This window comes from Diuraphis noxia, unplaced genomic scaffold, assembly GCF_037042655.1.
Source record: "Diuraphis noxia isolate RWA-SAM2 unplaced genomic scaffold, SU_Dnox_SAM2 contig0001, whole genome shotgun sequence".
Taxonomy (NCBI): Eukaryota; Metazoa; Arthropoda; class Insecta; order Hemiptera; family Aphididae; genus Diuraphis; species Diuraphis noxia.
Genome location: NW_028301711.1, coordinates 61,518,865 through 61,542,122, shown reverse-complemented (window position 1 = coordinate 61,542,122; position 23,258 = coordinate 61,518,865). Strand labels below are relative to the sequence as shown.

General features: G+C 30.6%; 1 protein-coding gene and 3 pseudogenes across 2 annotated transcripts; 2 read left to right on the top strand and 2 right to left on the bottom strand.

Moving 5' to 3' along the window:
• Positions 1-3,957: 3,957 nt before the first annotated feature.
• On the bottom strand, positions 3,958-7,350 carry LOC107170044 (uncharacterized). The gene has a single exon (XM_015520049.2). It carries the CDS (start codon positions 7,348-7,350, stop codon positions 3,958-3,960), a length of 3,393 nt encoding a protein of 1,130 aa, XP_015375535.2.
• A 5,672-nt stretch (positions 7,351-13,022) lies between these two features.
• Positions 13,023-17,069, bottom strand: LOC149061147 (uncharacterized; annotated as a pseudogene). The gene is made up of 7 exons (XR_016192475.1): positions 17,045-17,069; positions 14,818-15,081; positions 14,372-14,743; positions 13,778-14,308; positions 13,533-13,628; positions 13,207-13,409; positions 13,023-13,134 (listed from the first exon to the last, which is right to left on the bottom strand). The product of XR_016192475.1 is annotated as an uncharacterized LOC149061147 (transcript).
• Positions 17,070-17,426: 357 nt separating this feature from the next.
• Positions 17,427-20,685, top strand: LOC149061145 (uncharacterized; annotated as a pseudogene).
• On the top strand, positions 18,211-19,710 carry LOC149061146 (uncharacterized; annotated as a pseudogene).
• Positions 20,686-23,258: the final 2,573 nt, after the last annotated feature.

The window sequence follows — 23,258 nt, the reverse complement described above, 5'->3', positions numbered from 1 at the left end:
CCGAAACACGCGCAGTCACATTTTTAAATTTATTAAATGTATTTTAACCCGATATCTACTTGAGGTGGCGTTGCATAGCAAGTCGAGGGATATTTTCGATTTGTGCGGAGCGGAGCGACGGCGCCGAGGAGCGTAGCGACGAGTGCCGAAACACGCGCAGTCACATTTCTTGCATTTCACATTTTAGTAGACATTTTATAATTATAAATATAATTATAATTATACATAGGTGGTGAAAGAAAAATCGTAGAAATAGATGAGTCAAAATTCGGCAAAAGGAAATACCATAGAGGCCATCGTGTCGAAGGTCAGTGGGTGTTTGGTGGCGTGGAACGTGAAACTGGGAGATGTTTCTTAGTTCCTGTTGAACGCCGGTGTAACAGGCGAATCATACCCCCGGGGGTATGATTTTCCTAGGTTAATAGTACCCCCGGTACAAATATCCTAGTATAATAATACCTCCATCGGGGTATGAAAAACTAGGAAATTTGTACCCCGGGTATAATATTCCTAGGATATCTATACCTCCTTAAATTTCATACCGGGGGGTACGAATATCCTAGCAATTTTGTACCCCCTGTATAATATTCCTAGGATATTTCTATACCTTAAACTTCTTACCGGGGGGTACGAATATCCTAGCAATTTTGTACCCCCTGAACAATATTCCTAGGATATCTATACCTCCTTAAACTTCTTACCGGTGGGTACGAATATTCTAGCAATTTTATATGCTCGGACGCAAATTAGTGCTCTTTATACTCTATGTGCATCGCTGCATCTTTCTGCTAGCAGAAGTTTTTTTAGAAGAACATTTTTTTGGCCCTATCAAAATACTTAAAAAATTAATACAAAGTTCCTCATAAGTTATTTTTAAAGTAATTAAAAAATTATAAAAATACATTGGCATAATTTTTTTTTATTATCATTTGAAGTTCAAATATTGACTTAATACGTAAAAATTACGAAAATTCGTAAATTATTTTATCCTAGAAATTCATAAAAAATGTTCCTTTTATACCTAAGATTTGAAAATTTAATACAAGGCTCCTAAAATATTTTTACAATAGCAGTTGAAAAATAAAAGAAATGCATAGTCACATTTTTTTTTTACAAGCATTTAAATTTAAATTTTAAAGAACCCTCGGCAACATAGTCCATTGGGTTAACATAAGTTTAGATTATATTACATGTTCCTTTATTTATTTTCAGCTTTATTTAAACTCATTCTTTAAAATAAATTATATAATTGTATTTTATTAATAGGTATTATGGAGGACAATGTGCATGACAACATACTTGATGCACAACAGAGACAAAAAGCATCGTATTCAAAGCGCCACCCTCAGTTAGGCAATATATTCGAAAAAGGTGATGGTCTTATTAAAAAATCTACGTCGAGAAGATCGAAAAGGAGCTTGGGTTTTTATGCCTTGGATCGGCCCGTTCATCGTACACGATATTTTAGACAAAAAAAAATGTGTACTTAGTCGAGGAGGAAATGTTTTAAAAACTAAACAACTTATTTCCAATATGAAAAAAATATTATAGATGTAAAGACGATGAACCAGTTAATATAAGCCAGTATGAAGATCATTCAACTATTACTGCTATTCCATCGGATGTTTCACTTTCAAATAACAAAAAATATTTCAATCCAGTTTCTCTATTGTGGATGAAAGCCAAATCCAAACAGTTTAATTTCCCTATTCCTCAAAATCCAGTCGCAAAAAAATCCAAAAAAATACATTTATTAAGTGAACCTAAAGAAATAATTAGTATTCTTGGAGACGGAAATTGTTGGTTTAGGTCAATTTCGCTATGGATTTCTGGAACTGAAGAATATCATTCTATTATACGTTCATCATTAATCAAAGTAAATTTAAATACCTTTTAAATTATATATAAATACTTTTTAAATTATTTTATTGTTTACCTATGTTATTTTTTTCTTTATACAGGCCTATAGAGAGAATGAACTGATAAAAAAATCATTGGTGACGTAGAAACATACATATCTTTAACTGGAATGGAGGAAAATGGTACTTGGGCAACAGATATTGAAATGATGGCAACAGCAATATATTTAAATACACATATTTATGTTTACACAAAAACAAACAATATGTATGATTGGCATTTTTTTGGAAAATCGGGAAGCTACAAAAATGGTACTAAGAAAATTGAGCAATGTATTTATATTGAACATTTAAACACTAATCACTTTCAGGTAGTGAAAAATGTTTGATATAATATTCAATATAATTTTTTATTTATTATTAAGAGTTAAGACTATTTGTGATAATTATTATAAATTAATTTGTTCATTTATATACTTTATATTTTACAATAAAATTTTTTAAAACAAGGTGGTTTCTAAGAAAAATGATGTCTTGAGTTTAAGCTTTTCATATATTAGATTTGGTACAAAAAAATATTTATAAAAGAGTACGATGTGTATTAACGAACATTATTAATTTTAAAGTTATAATCAAAGAAAACAGTACACGTTTATTTCTTATACATTTTAACATCGATAAGATCAATTATTAAAGAGAACTTTTTATTACATTTTAAAGTTTTTTTAATTTTTGAACTACAATGTTTGGACGCATGATATTAAAATATCGAGATTTCTCAAAAGTATAATAGAAAATCAATCGTTTAAATTAAGTAAATGATGGTAAATAGCCGATGGTTCAAAGATATTTATTTTTCTCATAATATTATAACAATATTATTTATAGTTGTTGTCATGCCATTTTTGGTGCTTAAATAACTAGTTCACTCGTCCAAATTGTTATTTGGCTTAGTACATAATTACTTATTGTTTTTAAATCTTATATAATATCATTCAAAATTAGTTCATAATATTTTGATTAAATTTACAAGCTCCTTCCGATAAAATTATTTTTAAGTTATGGTGTGTCTCAATTTGTCAAATTTCTATTTGCAATAATTGCTTAATAAATAAGTACAATTGGTGGTAGTTAGAAAAATCCGCGGAAAAAATACAAATTAAATGAATTAATAGATTTTAAAAAAAAATTAAATAAAAACTGATTATTTATTTTTAACACTGTTGGATTAATAGGGTACTTTTTTAACAGTACATTTTGCAGTATCTATTAGGTACATATTATCTTGAAATCAATCTATTCACTTCTTACACCTAAATAATTATAATGTATAATATTATACTTGTACACTGTACAGTGTGATTCTTTTTTAAAGGTACATGTTGTTGTATGAACTAAGAGTATTAAGTGATTACACTTATGTCTTATACTATAAACCTTGTTTTAATTTTTTTTCTGTCCTTAACGCTTTTGATAATCACTGACCAATCATTTATTTTCCTACCAGAAAAATAACTGATGTTGAAAATAAATAAACAATTCACTTTTTATTAAAAATGTTTAATAATAAAAAAAAATATATATATATATATATTTATATACATTGTACAATCAATTAATTCATTACTATAGAATACTATTGCTATAATTACAGATTTAATAATTTATAATATAATAATAATATAATTGGGCATACTTAAATATAATACATTTTTATAAATAATTAAATTGGCTTTTATTTCCTACATTCCACTGGCAGTTAATTGTTTCGTAACTATACTAACATAATCGCATGTAAGTTGTCAAATGTAATATTTTAACACATAAATAAATAGAATAGTAATTTAAATATATTTTTCATATTTTGGTATTTCTTTCATGCTTTTTTATTATTGTTGAAGAATTGGATGACATATTTTCTTAAGAGTAAAATATTATTAAATTTATATTAATTCCAGTTTTAATTACGACATCTTGATCACCATGAAAATACGTATACGTTATACAGACATTTTTCGTATAGTTCAGCAGATGCAGGATATAAGTCAATTGTATAAAACATTAAGAACCATAGATATTATACCGACATTTAAAAAAATTAAAACAATTGTTTTGTACGTTGGGTACCCCTCATCACCAATTTTAAGGTTATTATATTCAATCGAAGTGCGGGTATAATTACGTCTATTAGGCGCGATAAGAGCAGTGCTGCACATAATTCTAATCTGGGAATCGAAATAACCTTCACTGGTGCAATACGAGACTTCGCACACACTAACTGACATGCGATATTACCGTCCTTATCTGACGTACGCATATATACACAGGCGCCGTACGCCTTCATGGATGCGTCTGCGAATCCGTGTATTTCGATGTGTTTACCATTATCGGATCCAAGCCAGCGGGGTATACTAAACGAATTGAGCTCATTTAGACAATTATTGTATGTTTCCCACTCCAATTGTATGTAAGGCGAAACTGGGCTATCCCAACCGATTTTTTCGCGCCATACATTCTGTAATAATAATTTTCCCATCAATATTATCGGGCCTACTAAGCCTAATGGGTCAAATAACGTTGCTAGGCCGGCAAGAATATGTCTTTTCGTTACTTCATTGTTTACTTTCGGTACTTGCACGACATACGTAAAATAATCACTTTTCGGCTCCCAATATAAACCTAAAGTTTTTACGCTTTCTCTATCCATTGGTATGGTCGTCATTTCATCTTTATTACGATTCGGGAACAAATCTGTATGATTCGTTGTCCATTTGGATAGTTCAAATCCCCCACCTCGCATAATTGAAATTAATTCGTCGCGCAATTCAATTGCTTCCATCAACGAATCTGCCCCTGTAAGGCAATCGTCAACGCAAAAATCATTTTTAATTATTTCTTTTATCTTCGTGTTAGTGGTCTTATCGCCGATACGATTTACGCAACTTATTGCTAAAAAGCCTGCTGGCGCTAACCCGTAGGTAACAGTACATAATCTATATATTTTTAATTCATCGTTTGGATCTGATCTCCATAACACACGCTGATAGTCGCGATGGTCTTCGTGAACTAACACCTGACGATACATTTTCGTGATGTCCGCTGAAAATGCATACTTATGTGTTCTGAACCGTACCACGATATCTAATAAGTCGGGTTGTATTTTTGGTCCGCTCATTAGTGTGTCATTTAATGACACACCGCTACTGGTCTTTGCCGACCCGTCAAACACAACGCGTAACTCTGTCGTTCTACTCCGATTGTTAATTACATATGAGTGTGGTAGATAGAAACATTTCGCGGAATCGATTACCTGCTTATCGCCGCTCGTATCATAAATGCGTTCCATGTGATTAAGGTTTTCATACTCACTCATAAACATTTTATATTTCATGTATAGTTCGGGATTCTTTATTAACCGTTTTTCTAATGACAGAAATCTTTGTCGAGCTGAGGTGTATGAGTTACCCAGCTGATGACAATCTTCTTTGAACGGTAGTTTGACTACAAATCTGCCGTCCTCATTTTGAGCGAGATTCTTGTTAAAATGTGTTATACACAGCTTTTCTTCGTCCGTAAAATTATCCTTCGACGATATTTCCTCCATTTTCCAAAATAACTCTATTTTGTTATCCAATGCTTGGTATTCATTTTGAGTGGTTAATAAACACGAACTTAATTTGTTTGTACTTAGTTTTGTTGATGTCTTACCTACGACTACCCATCCTAATAACGTTTTTTGCAAATACGGACCGTCTTTGGTTTTTAATTTCTCATCGCACATTATATCCCAATAGGTATCACCTCCGATAAGAACGTCGATGTTGCCCGGACAATTGAATAACGGATCTGCAATATTAACGTTATCGGGAATGCTCACGGTACGTGTTGGTGTGTGTGGTAAGGAACCTGTTATTTTTGATAACACTAAAAACTCGATTGTCGTTACATACGAACTATTTAATGATTGCACGACAGCTGTTACCTTATACCTTATATTATTTTTTGACTCACTTATTCCGCATATCGGTATATTTACTTTATGACGCTTTAGACCGAGTTTATGTACCAAATTATTCGTAATAAAATTACTTTGAGACCCATTATCAAGTAATGCCCGGCCGTGTATATGATTACCAGCGGGACTTGATACCTTTATTATTGCCGTCGCCAACAGCACTTGATTGTCAATTTCGCCGGCATCCGCGGTATGCGCAACTACTAGCCCATCGTTTGACACGTTACCTTGTGCACTTCCTTCGTCGGAACTTGGTTCTTTATCATGGTGTAATAGTAAATTATGTGGTTTTTGACATTTTACACATTTTCTCGCGGGACATTGTTTTACTTGATGGTCAGTTTTCTTTAAGCAATTACTGCACATTTTCAATTCATTGACTTTGCTTACTCTAGACGCTATATCAAGTGCCAGAAATGCAGTACATTTATATATTGGGTGCGGTTGCTGACACATATAACATTTCATTTTATACGTTGACAAAAATGACGATGCACCTTTTCTCGAAGCTCCAAATTTTGCGATTTTATTTGACGACCAATTTGGTTCATTTTGCTTAAATGTTAATAATTTTGCATTTTCTACAGACTCTAACATTTGACTCCTTTTACCCAGGAATCCCATCATTAATTGTACACTCGGTAACTCATCTTTTGACACTTCGGCTTCCCATTGACGTATTGAATTTGTGTCAAGTTTCGTGTATATAACGTGTAGCAGTAATGCACCCCAGTTGTGTGGGTCATGCTTTAAAGCTTTTAATGCTTGTATATGTGCATTTAGCGAATCAGTTAATTGTTTTAACTTAATGCCCGATTCTTTATTAATAGGCTCTAGGTCGAAAATGCGCTTCGTGTGTGTTTGAATCAACATACGAGTATTATTGTATCTCGTTGTGACTATTTTCCATGCAATTTCATAATTCGATGACGACGTTTCTAAATTTTTAATTAATGAACTAGCTTCGCCTTCTAGTGCATTTCTTAAATAACAAAATTTCTGAATATCTGTTATTGATTTATTTGTATGTACCAATGCGCAGAATATGTCTTGAAACGTAACCCAATCGTCGAATTTTCCCGTAAATGTAGGAATTTCTAACGGTTTAAGTTTTATTAATGGAGAATTATGACTATTTGTGACTTCACTTTGATCACCCTGTATTTGTTGTCGATTTTGCGCAAGCGCGTTGCTTTTCGATAATCTATCGTCGACTTCTGACATTAAGTCATAGTATAGGTTTTCAAATGCGGACCTATATTGTACCTGTTCATTACTAACGTCTAATATCTCAATATTATTTTGTATGGCATCAAATTCACTCCATGCTTCACGTATCTTTTCAGCACGTAATCTTAATTGCGTAGCAACGTTGGACTTTGGGTCTTCCAGAAATGTTTGAAACCGAGTAAGCTGCCCTTTTATCTGACCACGGCGTAGAACGAATGCCGCTAATTCACTATTATCGTTAGCCATTATGATCGACCTCTATACCCACTATCTAACGTTTTTGGTGTTGGATATAATGTTGTGGATAACATAGACTTAAGAACAATTTCCCTAACGGATTTATTTTAAGCCAAGGACAAGTTAATAAGATTCATAGGAAGGCCACTTTTTATTTAAATACGTGTTAAATTGAGACTCACTCACCTGATGACGTCTTCTTTCTTGAGGTTACTTATTTATCTTCTTCCGTGAACTTGTGAGTCAAAATACTACAATGCGTGTAATATTATTGACGCGCACGATTCGATCCGGTTCGTCTGGACCAATGTTTCGGCTCAGTTTGAATTTAAATAAATAAAATAATAACCAGTGGACTGTATAATAATTGATAAGAACAATTTAATATAAAAACACTAAATATTGCACAATATTATTTAGATATACACTATTTTAATTGTGCTGAAATATGATTATAAAATTACGACGCGTGTATTGACCGGCTAAATGTTTCCGACGCTCGTTGAGTTAATACTAGCGAAGTAGCGAACCGTGCCTTTTGTCGACCATCCCAGGGTGACATAAAAAATACTATCTTTCTGTCGATAGCGACAATCGTCGATAGTACGTATTATCTGTACATTAAACACAAATTCTTGTAAACAATGTTCTAAATTGTTCACGTTATATTTTCATAAACTCCCAACACTTACAAAATAAAATATTAAAATTATTCTTTATTAAACAATAATTTTTTTCAACAAAATATGACATAAACATAATAAAGTTATATTATTAATTTTTATACACATATAAACATGTTTATAAAGAAAATAATTTAATATTATTTATATAAGTTCCTTATTATTATTTCTCAAGGTTTATATATTTAAATAAATATGAATTTAACTGTTTCATAGGTAAGTATTATTTTTTATATTATTATGTTGATAATTATTAGGTATTCAATGGGTTTTTAAATTTATATATACTTATATTTAAAATTTTATTTTTATTAATAAATGTAAATAAAATATGTAAGATTGCTAAGTATAAATTATTTTTTTTTTTATTTAATCTTTATTATATTGATTTGAAATTATAATATAACAATAAATGTGGTAATGTTTTAACTTGTAACATTATTAGTTCCTTAAATCAAATATAATAGGTATCTTACTTACCTACCTATGGTAAATTTTATGTTGTTATTACTATTTACTATATCCATTAATTCTACCATTATATAATTCAGAATTATTATTACAATACCATGTGTGTGTATATACATTAATTGTATTCTTATTATTACAAATCATTAATCAATCAATTAATAATAATAATAAAACTTTAGGTAAGTGGATTCGAAAAATAAATACCTATTAAAAACAATGATAATGTAATTATGTTAAATCTATGTTTTGGTTGCTTAGTTCAGAAATTTGCCGTTGGGATCGCTGCGTCCTGCGTATGCGAAACGATTTTTTCGTCCAAGTCGGTCATCTATTTTATATGTTACTACTGTTACTACTGTTACTACTGTTACTACTGTTACTAGCAATACTAGCTGAATTACCCGGCTTCACCCGTGTGAAGTATTTGTTTTATCAAAATAAAATTCTTAAATCAACACAAATTGAAAAAAAAAAAAATAACAATAATATTTAAATATGATTCTATGATTATATATAACTTTTTTTATGAATATTTACAAATGATACGTAGTTGCTCAATTCTAATATGTCTTAAGTAAAAACCTCTTGGTATACCACATTTAGGGTTTATTTTGTGGTGCATAAACGTACAAATGGTCAGGTTATCCAACTCTAGAAAACATAAGTGAATATGTAGTGTGTAGTAATAGTGCTGAATACATAAGTGATGTTTGATAAAATAATACGTTTTGTGGAATAAATAATGTTTGTAATTTTACGATGTCTATAAATGCATAAATAACTCGTCGTTTAAATAAGAATTATGTATTGCTAAGGCAGTACAGTGGTCTTTACTCATTATGTAAATGACAATACTCTTAAATTGTAGTTAAATAGTTTAGGGACACATCACACAAACGCACACAGTTCACTAATCACAGTCACAGTACACTGATGAACCAACAATCGGCGCGCGTTCGGCGTCTGGTGGATCGTAAAGCCGCGCATACACTAGACCCGAACCGGCCGGTCCGAACGAACCGAAAAATATTAGGTCCGAATTTGAGTGTCCCATTGAGTGTCCCCGAATTAAAATAAGTTAATAGCTAATTAGATGGTTAAATAATCATATTATATCGTGACTCGTGATAATAACTACAGTAAACCACGTATTGTATTTTTTACAATCATTTTTCGACAGTTGACGAATGCAGTGCATGGTGTGCAGTTGGACTTACTAGTAATATTTTATAAAAATAAAAAATATGGAATATAATAGTTCTTCAGATGATGAATGGGATTCATTTTTATTAGAGAGCCCCAACTTTAAATCGCGGAAAAGATATTGGGTACATAACTTTGGCAACAACGAGATGATTATAGTGGTGAATTTCAAAATGTGTGCACTGTTTTAAAAAATTACCTAGAATTTATTTAAGAATTTATTAAGAATTTATTTTCTTTATAAATTAATAACTAAGACTTTTTTATACAACAAATTTAGTATCATTTGTCATGGAAATTTTTTAAATAATCCAGTTATGAATAGACATGTTTATTCGTCGAAATATATAAATTCTAGCCAAGTAAATAAATGATTGAGATAGAATCAATTAATTAAAAATTTAATTTACTTAGCATTTATTCTTGATATCACAGCTTTATAATGCTGAAGTCTTATAGATGACTAGTGTTTTTTTACTTAGCAATTTTTTACACGGAGTCGACGAAGTGTTTTTGTTGGGATATCAGTAGTTCTTTTATAACATATTTTTATGAACTGGCATGTAATATGTAATTTTTTATGTTTTTATTAATTTATTTTATTATTATGTTTGTTTATTTAATATACTCTAATTTTTTTTTAAAATCATATTCAATTTTTTTTCCATTATTATAATATGTACATTTTTACCCCCTCGAGGCCATCGTTCAAAATGTATTGCAGTGTAATTACATGGTAGCCATTTATCTATTATCTTTATTAAACATTCATCCATGCACATTGTATTTGTCGTTTTTTTTTTCCTCAATAATTTCTCCTTTTTCGTAACTTCTGTTTATATGTTTTAGAAACCATTTTAGAAATAAAGAATCACAAATTATAATATAAATAAATAATATAGTAGTATAGCTGGTAGTATGGCCTACTACAACTACAACAAATAAAATGAGATAAAACGTAGTTTTTCTACCGGCGCGGCGGCGGCTATATCGAACGTCGCCAAAAATATGAATGTCATGACAAAATAATTTTAATTAAAATTTTTATTTTTTCATGATGAATGTCGATAACAGAAATTACGAATACGATAAGCAAAGACGCGGGCAACGGCGGGAACCGCAAGTCCGCAAGTCGCAACCGCTGCCCAGTGTACGACCGCGACGAAAATGTAAACGGAATAGAGGGGGTAATACGGTCTCGTGCGCTGCTGCGTGAAACGTAATAACTAAAAACGGTCAAGCACAATATCTTTTTGCTTCAAAAATACTTGATTTTTTTGCTAATATATTCGTTATTATTCAACCAATTTTTTCGAAAATGACAAAGGTATAATCTACAAATCATGCCCGATCTATTGATACCACAAACAGACCAATTCGTTCATTCATTAGGTCTGTAGCCCTGGCTAAAGAAAACGGGCAAATTTACACACATTCAATGGGCAAACTCTGGCTCGTGTAATATACTACGGTAGTGACCGCTTCGCTTTTTTTTTACTTAGCTTCGCGCCACTACCGACGCGCTGGATATATATATACGCTTCTATGCATTCAACGAAACAAATGAAAACCGTACATCCATGATAGGTGAAAACACTTACTGATTTACTAACTTCTGACTGTTTTTAAATACTGTAAAAACTGTAAAATCCCATTTGCTGTTTTGCGTATTTTTCGTTTTTATTTAGTTTTGCGTGTAATAATATCGCAAGCAAATGCATATAAATGTGTCGTATCTCAATTTAATTCCAAAGGTAAGCATTTGCTATTTTGTTAGTCCTGTTTGGCCGTTTTACATGAACGAGTTTTATACGAGTACGTCGCGTTTTCAGTTTACATTGTTGTTCATACGGGCCATGGTGCGTTTTCTTCAACGTTATTGCGCTTATAAACTTAACCTATGTAAACTGAAACCCACATGTACGATATCCAAGCCTTGAGCGTTTTTATTCACATTGGTTAAATTCATACGTACCAATGCAATGATGGCGCGTTTCCCTCGCCGGTTTACCGCGTATGAATTTAATCAATGTAAACTATTAAGAGGACGCCACACCGAAAGCGAAACGTATACAATGACCGAGAGAACGCGCTGTTAGGTGTTTTCGCGATGCGCAAGCACGCGACGTTTAAGCCGCGCCCACCACTCATCGTCGGCGGCCGGCCGACGATTGTGTTCATTCGGAGCGGTGATTATTATATTCTCAACCTTCGTCTGTGGAGGATCGCGTAAATATAAAATGCATAGGTACACGTTACACGTACATTATGCCGCATTGCCGCCGTAATATTTTTAATAATCGCGCGTACTTACGCGACCTGTATTTATTGCATTTTTAGATACTTACTCAATAATAAATATATACAATATACTAATACAGTAAATAATATCTAATTTATAACAGTAACCTTTTTAGTAAGTTAATAAGGTAATATTTAATTGAATATATTATTTTACGTTATACTGCTACCATATAGGTATACTTTTTAAACGACAGTTTTTGGGTTTTTTTTTTAAACATAATACAGTAGCACTTATCAAAGCTATCTATTATTATTTATAAGATCCTAAGTTTTTACAAAGATACGATTCAGATATGAATTTGATAATAAAGAAAATAATAGTTACTGTTTAGGTTTTTCTACCATATTATTTATCCAAAACTATTCATCAAACTTTAGTATTTGGTAAAAGTTTTAAGCTTCTACAACTAGTATAGATACTTACCTATTATTTTAATTATAACAAAATTCAAAATTGTATTTTTGATTTCGTGAAAATAAAACTTCAGCCATTCGTAACATTTTTAAATGGTATTACCCTCGTATTTTTTAGTAATTATTGTAAACAGAATTTATGGACAATCTTGTACCTATTCAATTTTCAAATCTTAGCTATAGATGTGAACTTTTTCCTACATTTTTACTACAAAATAATTTCCAAATATTCGTGAATTTGAACCTCCCCAATGTACCAACAATATTCACTTTCCCATCAAACAAGATACTGAAGTCGAAAATCGAAGCATTATTTCGACTACTTATCATGTACCTATCGTGTTATGCCGCATAAATGTACGTGTCCGCACGCCGTATTCACGAGAGAGGCACATTATTATGCTACCGACGGTTGTTTTTGTAACATAAATTCAGTTTATTATGAGAATGTGATATTTTTAATGAGTAAATTAATATGTATAAAGATTTTAATTAGAAGGATACCTAATAATAGTATAGGTATTTACAATATAATGTATTATATTACATAGTATACTTGGTCTATTTAGGTATATAGGTACATTTATATACTATTTAAATTGTTAGTCACTTGTTTATTTTTTCTTTTATATAAGTGGGTTCTCTTATGTCTGATATAAGAAGTCTTTTCCCATATAGCGGATCAACAATTTCTGGTAAAATACACTCTGTATAAAACCTAAAAAACATACATTCATAATTTATTCATTATACAAATATATTTAACTCGATAAAACTTTAAATTCCTTACAAATTCAACTTTTTGACCATTTTTTCTTCCCAAAATGTTTTATCGTAATAAATATGTTCTACACTTGTCAATTTTTTAGTATAAACAACAAAATAACAAACATTTCTACGTGTTATATGAAGTTGACCCATAACTTGATAATAGTATTGATGATCATTTTTTAACTTGAGTGTATTTTCTTGTGTTATATAACAATATGACAACTAAATAAAAAAAGGTTCATTCTTATAATACATATATAAATATTAAATATATACATGATTTTATATATATATATATATATATATATATATATATAATAGTATTATAGTTAAAACACAGCTTACAAGTTTATTATTTACGGCATCAATACTGTTTTCGCTATCTTTTGCTGTGTTATGGACATTTGATTTCTACAATAGCTTGATCTCCAACCAAACCATCTATAAAGAAATAAATGAAAAATATTATTATATAATGTTATTCATTATTATTATTAATTAAATATAAATGTGTAATTTTTATCGGTACTAAATGAATAGGTACCAAATTAATTTATGACATAGACACATAGTCAATAACAAAAAATAACCTGGACTTGCTGCTAAGTATGGAAAAATAGTATCTATAACAAGACCACATAATTGAACATCAAGGTTAATGATTTCCTTCAGTTTTTGTCTAGCTTCATGTTCCATATTATGTCCATAAGTCATTTGTTTTGATGTAACTGGAGGCTTATAAAGTATACTATGGACTTTGGTCTTGCAGCTGGTGTTTGGTCGCATTTTGCAAATTTCACCAAATCGTGAAGCTGTCAACCTGATTTTTCGTTCTTGAAACCAATTGGGATTCAAGTTTTGGTCCCTCGTATCAATTTCTATTTTTTTTGTGTCAACTGTATGCAGATATTGAATAAATGTATTTTTCTTTTCCTGTAGTTCATCTTCGTCTATAGTATCCATAAGAGGTTCAGCTAACCCATAATGACTGTCAGGACCTTTTGATCGGGCACTAACCATTTTTTTCCTACACCTTTTTTGATTATTATTTAATATCCGTCGGTTTATAGTATTCAACCTTATACGATCGGTATTTTTTATAAACTTTTTACCGATTTTTCCTGAAATTGATGTGAAAATTAATAGCATATAGAGCATACTAGTATGTATCTATTTTTAATTACCTGGACTAAAATTCATAATTTTCTTATGTATTGTGCGTAAATATGTTCTGGAATTAAAGGAAATAATAGCTGCTTTTACCCGGGTCGAATAATTATTACTTTGCGAAAAATTAATTCTTTTTCCGCCCACGTATTTATTGATAATTGAGTTAAATTGTTCGCATATATTATTATCTAGATCTTCAATTAAACTGGAGCTATTATTTACTAAACGAGATGTAATTTTGTCTATTTCTAGTAAAATACCACATCGTAATGCTTCTGGTACCATGTTGATTTCACCTATTTTTGACCCTTTACTAAAATAAGAATTACATTCTTGGTGTTGTCCAAATCTATGATAAGGTGCATTCTTCAAATCGTATTTAAGATCTGAAAACATTTTTATAACGTAAGTAAGATTAATTTTAAAAACGTACACAAAAATATTATATTATACAAATTACCTGCAATTTTCTGATTTTTTGATTTATCCAATATATTTTTTTGATAAGTTATTGCTTTAGTAACATCAGACCGAAATCTTAAAATATTAGTCACTATAAACTTCCGTATTGTTACTGGATACTCAGTTTTTGTAGCGAGCATTTTAAGTTTACTTATATAATTGCGCAGTAAGTGATTTCGACATTCGATTTTTTCTATCATGAATCTAGGGCCATATGGTAAAATCTCATTTAGACGTTTCACAACACTACTGTCTCCGTCACCTATTACAAAAATCATAAAATATTGTTTAAAATGTCAGTGTACTAACCAATATCTATTGTATAGAATCAAAAACGATTTCTGAGCGGAGACTGAGCTACTAGCCTATTTTGATTTAGTTTATAACAATTTGAACTTTAAACACTTATACACAAACTAGTAATAACAGTTATAAATAATTTTATAAAAACCCATACATCATTGTAAAACCAATAAATTGCTGAGCTCAGAATTTAACAGCTTAGGAAAATAATTGTATTATTGTCGACGTAGTAGGTATACGACATACGTATTTTCATAATTGCACGTAAGCCACCGCGCGTGTAAAGTATACACAAAGGAGTTCAAAAACAAATTATAATATTAAATAATTACATTATTATTATTGCTCGACCCGATACGGGATCGTAGAGCCGACGTTATCGCTAATTTATATTTCGGCAGTGCTATTTTTATCAGTACCACAGCAGACGGAACCGACTGGTTGTGTCGTAGAGTGGGACGGGACAGCGCCGCCGCCGTTAGAATTAACTGCAATGAAACAGCCGCTAGGTGCGCCAGTAGACGGTGCAATCGGTGCATAGAACTATACATTTTTTTCGGAAACCCTTCTACATATTTCAAATGCTACGAAGTCTTCAACGATCGTAGACTCATAAAAAATAAACTCTTAGAAAGGCCATAATTTTTACTATGTTTTGTTGGAAACCGATTTCTGAAAATTGTATTAACAAGCAAGCATTACGGCATAACAAAAGATCGTTTTATAAAAACTAATTTGCTTATATTTTAGAAAATAAATTACATTTCAAATATCTGATTCCAACAAAACATAGTAAAAACTATCACCTTTCAAACAGTGTATTACTTATGGGTCTACGACCATTATTGACTTCGTAGCATTTGAAATACGAATGCATTATTTTTGATGCAGAAAGACGGGTGTGGCGTCCTCTTAACCATAGGCGTGCGCAGGGGGTATGCAGGGTATGCAGCTGCATACCCTGAAGTTCTGTGAGAGGCGAACATCGACTCTGGAAAATTGAAACATCCAGTTATCAACTACCAAGTATTTGCGAAATACATCCTTCTTGTATTGTGTAATGGTATTTATTACAATAGTTTTTTAATTAAACAGTAGGTTTTTCAATATTTGTGAATTGTGTATACATACATATTATCAGAATTTTACGAGCTTAAAATAACTTTCAGAGCGCTCTGTCAGTCTTCTCTTCTGCATATCCTGAAAAAGAGGTCTGCGCACGCCTATGCTCTTAACTTATAATAAGTAATAAGCGCGCGTACGATACGTCGCGTCATGATATAAATAACATGGTATGATCGCCAAAAGTCCATATTTGGTGCAAATCCGCGCAATTAGTGTGATAAGAATATTGTTATCAGGAATGACGTTTGGTTCCAAACAAACATAATTTAACATGGGATTGTATATATTTTGTGTATAAAAATTTAAATTATGTAGGTTATACTTTGTATTTACATTTAACTGGGTGAGTAAAGTCAACTTAAATACGGTTCAGCTCCTTTTTTGTTAGATACATTTCGCTATACACTTATAAAGTAAGATAGGTATTTGTTTTTTTTTCAATTTTGGACATTTCTATGGATTTACTGTTAACTTCTATAATAGTTCCATCATAAATTCTTAGTATTTTTCTTAAATACAGTAATCTACAGTTTTATGATGGTTTGTTGCTGGGCAGTTGGCTGTTATCATAATAGCAACATATATGATTGTAAGTTTTTTAGATTCCCTACAAAGTTGAATGAGAAACAAAAATGGATAAAGCTTCTAAGGTATTTCAAAAGTATTTATTTCATATCTTGTGTCGTTTTCGATTTAAATATAATGCGCAAAGGTTTTTATATACCTGCATTAAGTACTTAATTTTTTTTTTTTTAAATGTATCTATTTTAATTAAGGAGAATAGATTATCCAAGTACAGCATCTCGTGTCTGCATTTGTCATTTTAGAGGTGGTATAAAAGCCAATTTTCCTACATTTTTATCCCATAGAAAAAACCAGTTTCTCCAGCACCATTTGTCTCCTGAGAAAAAAAAACGAATAGTTAAAAAGCCAATAGTAAATGAAATTATATTCGACCAGAGGTCGAAAAGTTTCAAGAAGAGCCATTTGATTTGTCTCTCCGCTCTCATGAAATTTATAGGTATGTTATATATTATACAAGGTTATTCTTTTATCATGAAACATTCATTATTTCAAAAAGTATTAATGTTTTTGAAAAAATTTTTTTACATAGTTTGGAGTTGTTAAAAAAATGTTTTTATTAAAAAATCATATTTTTACAGTTTTAAACCATCGAATATGGAGCTTGAAAATTATTCTCTTATAGAAAAAAACAAAATATTACAGCTACAAATCAACAGCTTAAGTGTTGCATTTTTATATGAGAACTTGTGTCAAAAAGAAGAACTTGTTAAGTTTTACACAGGATTACCTTCTAATGAAATATTTTTGGCCCTATTTAATTTACTAAGACATTGTGAGGTCCATTATTATTTGAATTGGAAAGTAAATAGTATAAGTAAACCTGACCAACTACTCATAACTAGGGACCGGAATTATATTCTTTTGCATATTTTTTTTGAGGCTATGCAGTCAGACGGGGGTTCGAAATCTTTACAAATCATGAAGCCGGTTAATTAATGGCAAAAGTTTTTTTAGCATATTTGAGAATATTTCAAGATAAAAGAATATTTCGTACTATTAAGAATATTTGAGAATATATCGATTAATTTCTATAGACATTCGATATTTTTTGTTGCAGTGGCGTAAATAATAATAGTGTTATAAAATTGATACATTATATACGTATTATAACCATTAACCACCGTATAATGATATTTATGCTCTACATTAGTAATGTACTGTAATAGTCTGTAGTAGATAAGTGACTTATCTAAGATAACAAAATGGAATTATTACTAGGTACACTTCAAAAATAGCTAGCTCCAGGCGTTCGATTAGGTATTACTACATGAACCTACGGTACAACACTGCAGTGTCGCGTGTCGTGTAGTGTTGACATAGGTGGTATACATTATAGTTTCATTATATTTCAATAGTTACTTATTTTTACTTGTTCATAATGCCGAAAACACCATCAACTAAATTAAAAGATTTAATTTCACAGTGGATTCAACCATTAAATAAAAACAATATAAATTTTACAACTGATGGCACAACTCTTTTTTGTCAAGTGTGTAATAAAAATGTACCGTGCATTAAAAAGTCTCAGTTATCACAACACGTCGATACATTTTCACACCAAGAAGCTCAAAAACGTAAGTTAAACACTTCAAAACAATTTTTTTTATCAGAATCTAACTCTAAAAAAAATGTAAATGAATTTTATGAAGATTTATGTTTGAGTCTTGTTGCCGCAAATATTCCGTGGTATAAATTGCAAAATCCACAATTTCGGGCATTTTTAGAAAAATATACTGGCAAACATATACCCGATGAAAGTTTGTTAAGAAAAAATTATCTATCACATTGTTATAATAAGACTTTATCCAGTATAAAAAATGAAATAAGCAATAATAATATTTGGTTTGCTGTTGATGAGACAACGGATATAAATGGCCGTTATGTGGCGAATTTATTGGTTGGGATATTGAAGTCAAATCATCCGACTCGTTCTTTTCTCTTAACATGTAAAGTTTTAGAAAAGACTAATCATTCTACTGTGGCTCGATTTGTGAATGATGGGTTAAAATTACTGTGGCCCTTGGGCGGAAATGATGAAAAAGTATTGTTGATGCTCTCAGTTGCTGCACCGTACATGGTGAAAACGGGACAGTCACTAGCAGTTTTCTATCCCAACTTAATCCATGTTACATGTGTAGCTCACATGTTTAATAGGGTTGCAGAAAGGGTTAGAGAAATGTACCCAGACATAAATAAATAAATTAATAACATAAAAAAAGTATTTCTAAAATCTCCATACCATGTACAAGTGTATAAAGAAATTTTACCAGATATTCCGTTACCCCCTGAACCAGTACTAACCAGATGGGGAACGTGGTTGGAAGCTGCTATTTTTAACTGTAATAATTTCCAAGGTTTAAAAAAAGTTATTGAAGAATTAAGTAGCCAAAAATCCCCCAGTCAGTCAATACTTAAATGTAAATCAGTTTTTGACATAGAAACCATACAAAACGATCTAATATTTATTAAGGCCCATTTTCTTGTTCTCGTAACATCCATCAAAAGTTTGGAAAAGTCTAATGTGTCTCTTGTTGATTCGATCAATCTAATTGAAAATACAATTGGTCAACTTCAAAAAATACCCGGAGAAAATGGAAATAAAATAAAAATAAAAATTGATCAACTTCAACAAAAAAATCAAGGGCTCATCATTTTGAAAAACGTAGCTAAAGTTTTGAATGGAAATAATGAAGTTCAACTTATAGACAATTTTTCACCGGCTATGATTACTGATTTGCAAAATGCTCCCGTGACTTCAGTTGACGTCGAACGTTCATTTAGCACGTATAAAAACATACTAACAGACCGTCGTACAAATATGACACCGGAACATATGGAGCAAAATATAGTTGTTAACTGTTTTCAAAAATTTTCGTAATTAAAAATACCTTATTGTGATTAATATAATTTAAAAAAATCATTTATATCAGTTTTATATTATTTGCTTAATTTTGTTGCATATTATGTACCTATTTATATCAGTTTTTTTGTATTACGCGTTTAATTATTTTACATATAAAAGCATATTTTTAGTTCAAGAGAATATATTAATAAAAAAGCATATTTATGGCATATTTTATTATGATTTTTAAAGAATATTTTCAACTTTTTAAGAGAATATTAGCATCTTATTTTGGCTATTTTAAAAGAATATAATTCCGGCCCCTACTCATAACATTAATGAAGCTAAGACATAATTTTCCTCATATGGATTTATCTGTTAGGTTCGGATGTAGTGTAGCTACTATAAGTAATATTACAATAACTTGGATAAATATTTTACACAACATACTTTTTAATAAATGTATGAATAAAATACCATCCAGACATAAAAATAAAACTTGCCTTCCTAAAGCATTTAAAATTTTTTTAAATTGTCGTGTGGTCATGAATGCGCAAAGGGATACTTATAGTAGCTATAAACACCGTAATACTTGGAAAGTACTTGTTGCAATTGCTCCAAATGGAGTTGTTACTTTTGTGAGTGATTTATTTCCTGGGTCGACATCAGACAAAGTGATAACTCTAAGGAGTGGTTTACTTGAACAGCTAGTACCCGGTGATCTAGTGATGGCAGATAAAGGATTTTTAATTCAAGATATCTTGATCTTAATTCAAGATACCCCTATTCTTAGATACTCCACAATTTACACATGAACAAATTATTCAAACAGAATCCATTGCTAAAGCCCGTATTCGCGTTGAAAGTGCAATACAACGCATCAAATGCTATGATATATTAAATTTTATTCCAATCTCATTATTAAAACAAGCTAATTCAATATTTCAAGTAATCGCAGCTTTAACAAATTTACAGCCACCTCTTTTACAAGAAATTAAAGATAAAATGTAAATATTAAAAAAAAAAATCATTATATCCCTTTCAGTCCCAGACTTTTTTATACATACATTTTTATTTTTATTTTTTAGCTTTCTTTTATAAAAATGACTCTTTAAAATAAAAAAAATTAATTTTATTTTTTTTTTCAAAATTAAAAAAGTTACGGAAGTGTCCACTTTAAGAGACACTGGTTTCAAATGGTTGTAGAATTATAATAATTGCGATACTAAGAATAAAATGAAAACCTTTTTATTTTTAACATTACATAATATTATAAAATAATAATAATCAATCTTTAACTTTTATCATCATCAATAACAATATTAACAATTTTAAAAATATAAAATAAAATAAAATGATACAAATCATAACAACATTTTTGTAATAAAAAAAAATGTAAAAATTAATAAAATAAATTTTTTCTGCTAAATAAAACACTAGGCATTTAAAAATTTTAAATTTAAAAAATATACATTTGATAATTATCATTTTTGGCGGTAATTCAAAAAACAGTTACTTGTTTTGTCTAGACATAAATGAACGTTACACTTGATGCAAAACACGTGAGTTTTTCTACCTTTTTTCTCACAATTTCGGTTCTTACATCTTGATGGAAAGTTTTTTCCGTCAAATCCAGGCAAATGGTCAACTTGGTCAAAGCGAACGTCATCTGATTGACGAGTAGAGTCAATTTTTGCCGCTTTAGAAGTTGGTTCGTCTTCATTTCCATTACTTCGTGGTCGTCCTTTTCTTTTGGGTGCTAAAGGTTTGCCTACTCTAATTAAATTTTCACCTATATCCATTCTAAAGTGTAAGAGGTCTTTTATATTTTTTTTTCGGTATATTAAAATGTTCGGCATCCTTTAAATATTGTATCCAACAGTTTGTTACAATCAAATCCACAGCGTAGACAATCATCCTCATAGTCCATTTTTTAGATCGAATAAATGTCCTATAATAACTAATCAATTGATCGACTTTATCAACACCACCCATCGATTGATTGTATAATGATACAATTTCAGGTCTTTCGACATCAACATATAATTTTGTCTTTTTATCCCAACGTTGAATAGTTTCCGAATTTCCCGATCCAACAAAGTTTGAAACTAACGTCACTGCTCGCGTGTCAAACCATTTGACTAAACACATATTGCAATTTTCCATATTCGTAGAAATTTCATACGCAGTTCCTCTACCCATTCGGGACATTTGTTTATCAGATAAAAGCGGAGGTTTTACAAAACGGTTTGTTCTGACAGTCCCAACAGCATAAATTTGTTTTTGGCTTAATTTTTCCATCAAATTAAATGTCGAAAAAAAGTTATCAAAAAATAAAAAATGTTTATTTTTTTTAACATATTTTGTCAAATGTAAGACTACACTTGCGCCCAATCCAAATGTTTCAAGTATATTTTGATCTATCTCTGTCGTATTACCTTGATACAAAAGAATATTATAAACCATTCCACTAGAACCACAAAGAAGAAATGCTTTTATGCCCCAAGGACATGGTTTTCCTTTGACATACTGTTTCATTTGTAAATGACCTTTGAACGGTATCATCTGTTCATCAACACTCAAATTTCTTTCTTTGGGTATTGACTTAATTTTATTGTTAATCGCGTCATAAATAGGCCGAACTTTAATAAATTTGTCTGTGTTATCGCGAGGAATATTACTATTGTCAATTAAATGGAAATTTGATCGTAATAAAAAAAATCGGTTTCGCGCCATACTATCCCTAACGAGTTTGACTTGGTAAGAATCTTCCCAGTACAGTCGAATTCGAGGGTATTTGAGACAACCCATTATAATGTGTATACCGATAAATGTTTTTATTTCAGATGAATCAGTTGGTTTAAATCTACTTTGCTGTTTCTGAACAGAATATAAATTAGTAAAATAAGCCATATTTGAAAAATCTGTGTCATCGAGATATTCTGTGAAATAATCTAATACACTAGGCATTTCAGAAGGATATATCATGTCTTCTAAATCATCTAAACTAATGTTAGGTTTTGTTTGCAATTGTTCTGGCAAAACGGAATCATGATCTATAATAAAATCTTCCAACTCATCAAAATGTCCAAGTAAATTATTTAGTTCTCCATTCTGAAAGTTTTCAATTATTTCTTCATCTGACTCATCAAGATCAGATACGGTTCCGTCACCAAGTAAATTTAAAATGTCGTTTTCACTCAAACCATTTGCCATTATAAAAAATATTTATATAATTTTTAATATTATATTATTGGTATATATGATATTATTATATAACAATACTTTATAAATAAATAAATTTATATTTTATTACCTATTATAATAAATAATTATAATTACTACCAGACAGGGCCGTATTTAGGGGGGAGCTACAGGGTACTGTTGCCCCGGGCGTCTGAGTAGCAGAAGGCGGCTAATTTTTTATAATTTAAATTTGTATTTTGAATAATGATTAGTGAGGCGTATTTTTTTTGTTGCCCCTTGGTGTAAAATTTCTAAATACGGCCCTGCTACCAGATTACGACATACCACACACGTGTTGTCCAGCCGTTCGGCGCATAAATACGTATGCGTAATATATT

What these genes read in the sequence shown, in the direction of transcription:
- LOC107170044 (XM_015520049.2), bottom strand. Translation starts at nt 7,350, where the DNA reads ATGGCTAACGATAATAGTGAATTAGCGGCATTCGTTCTACGCCGTGGT.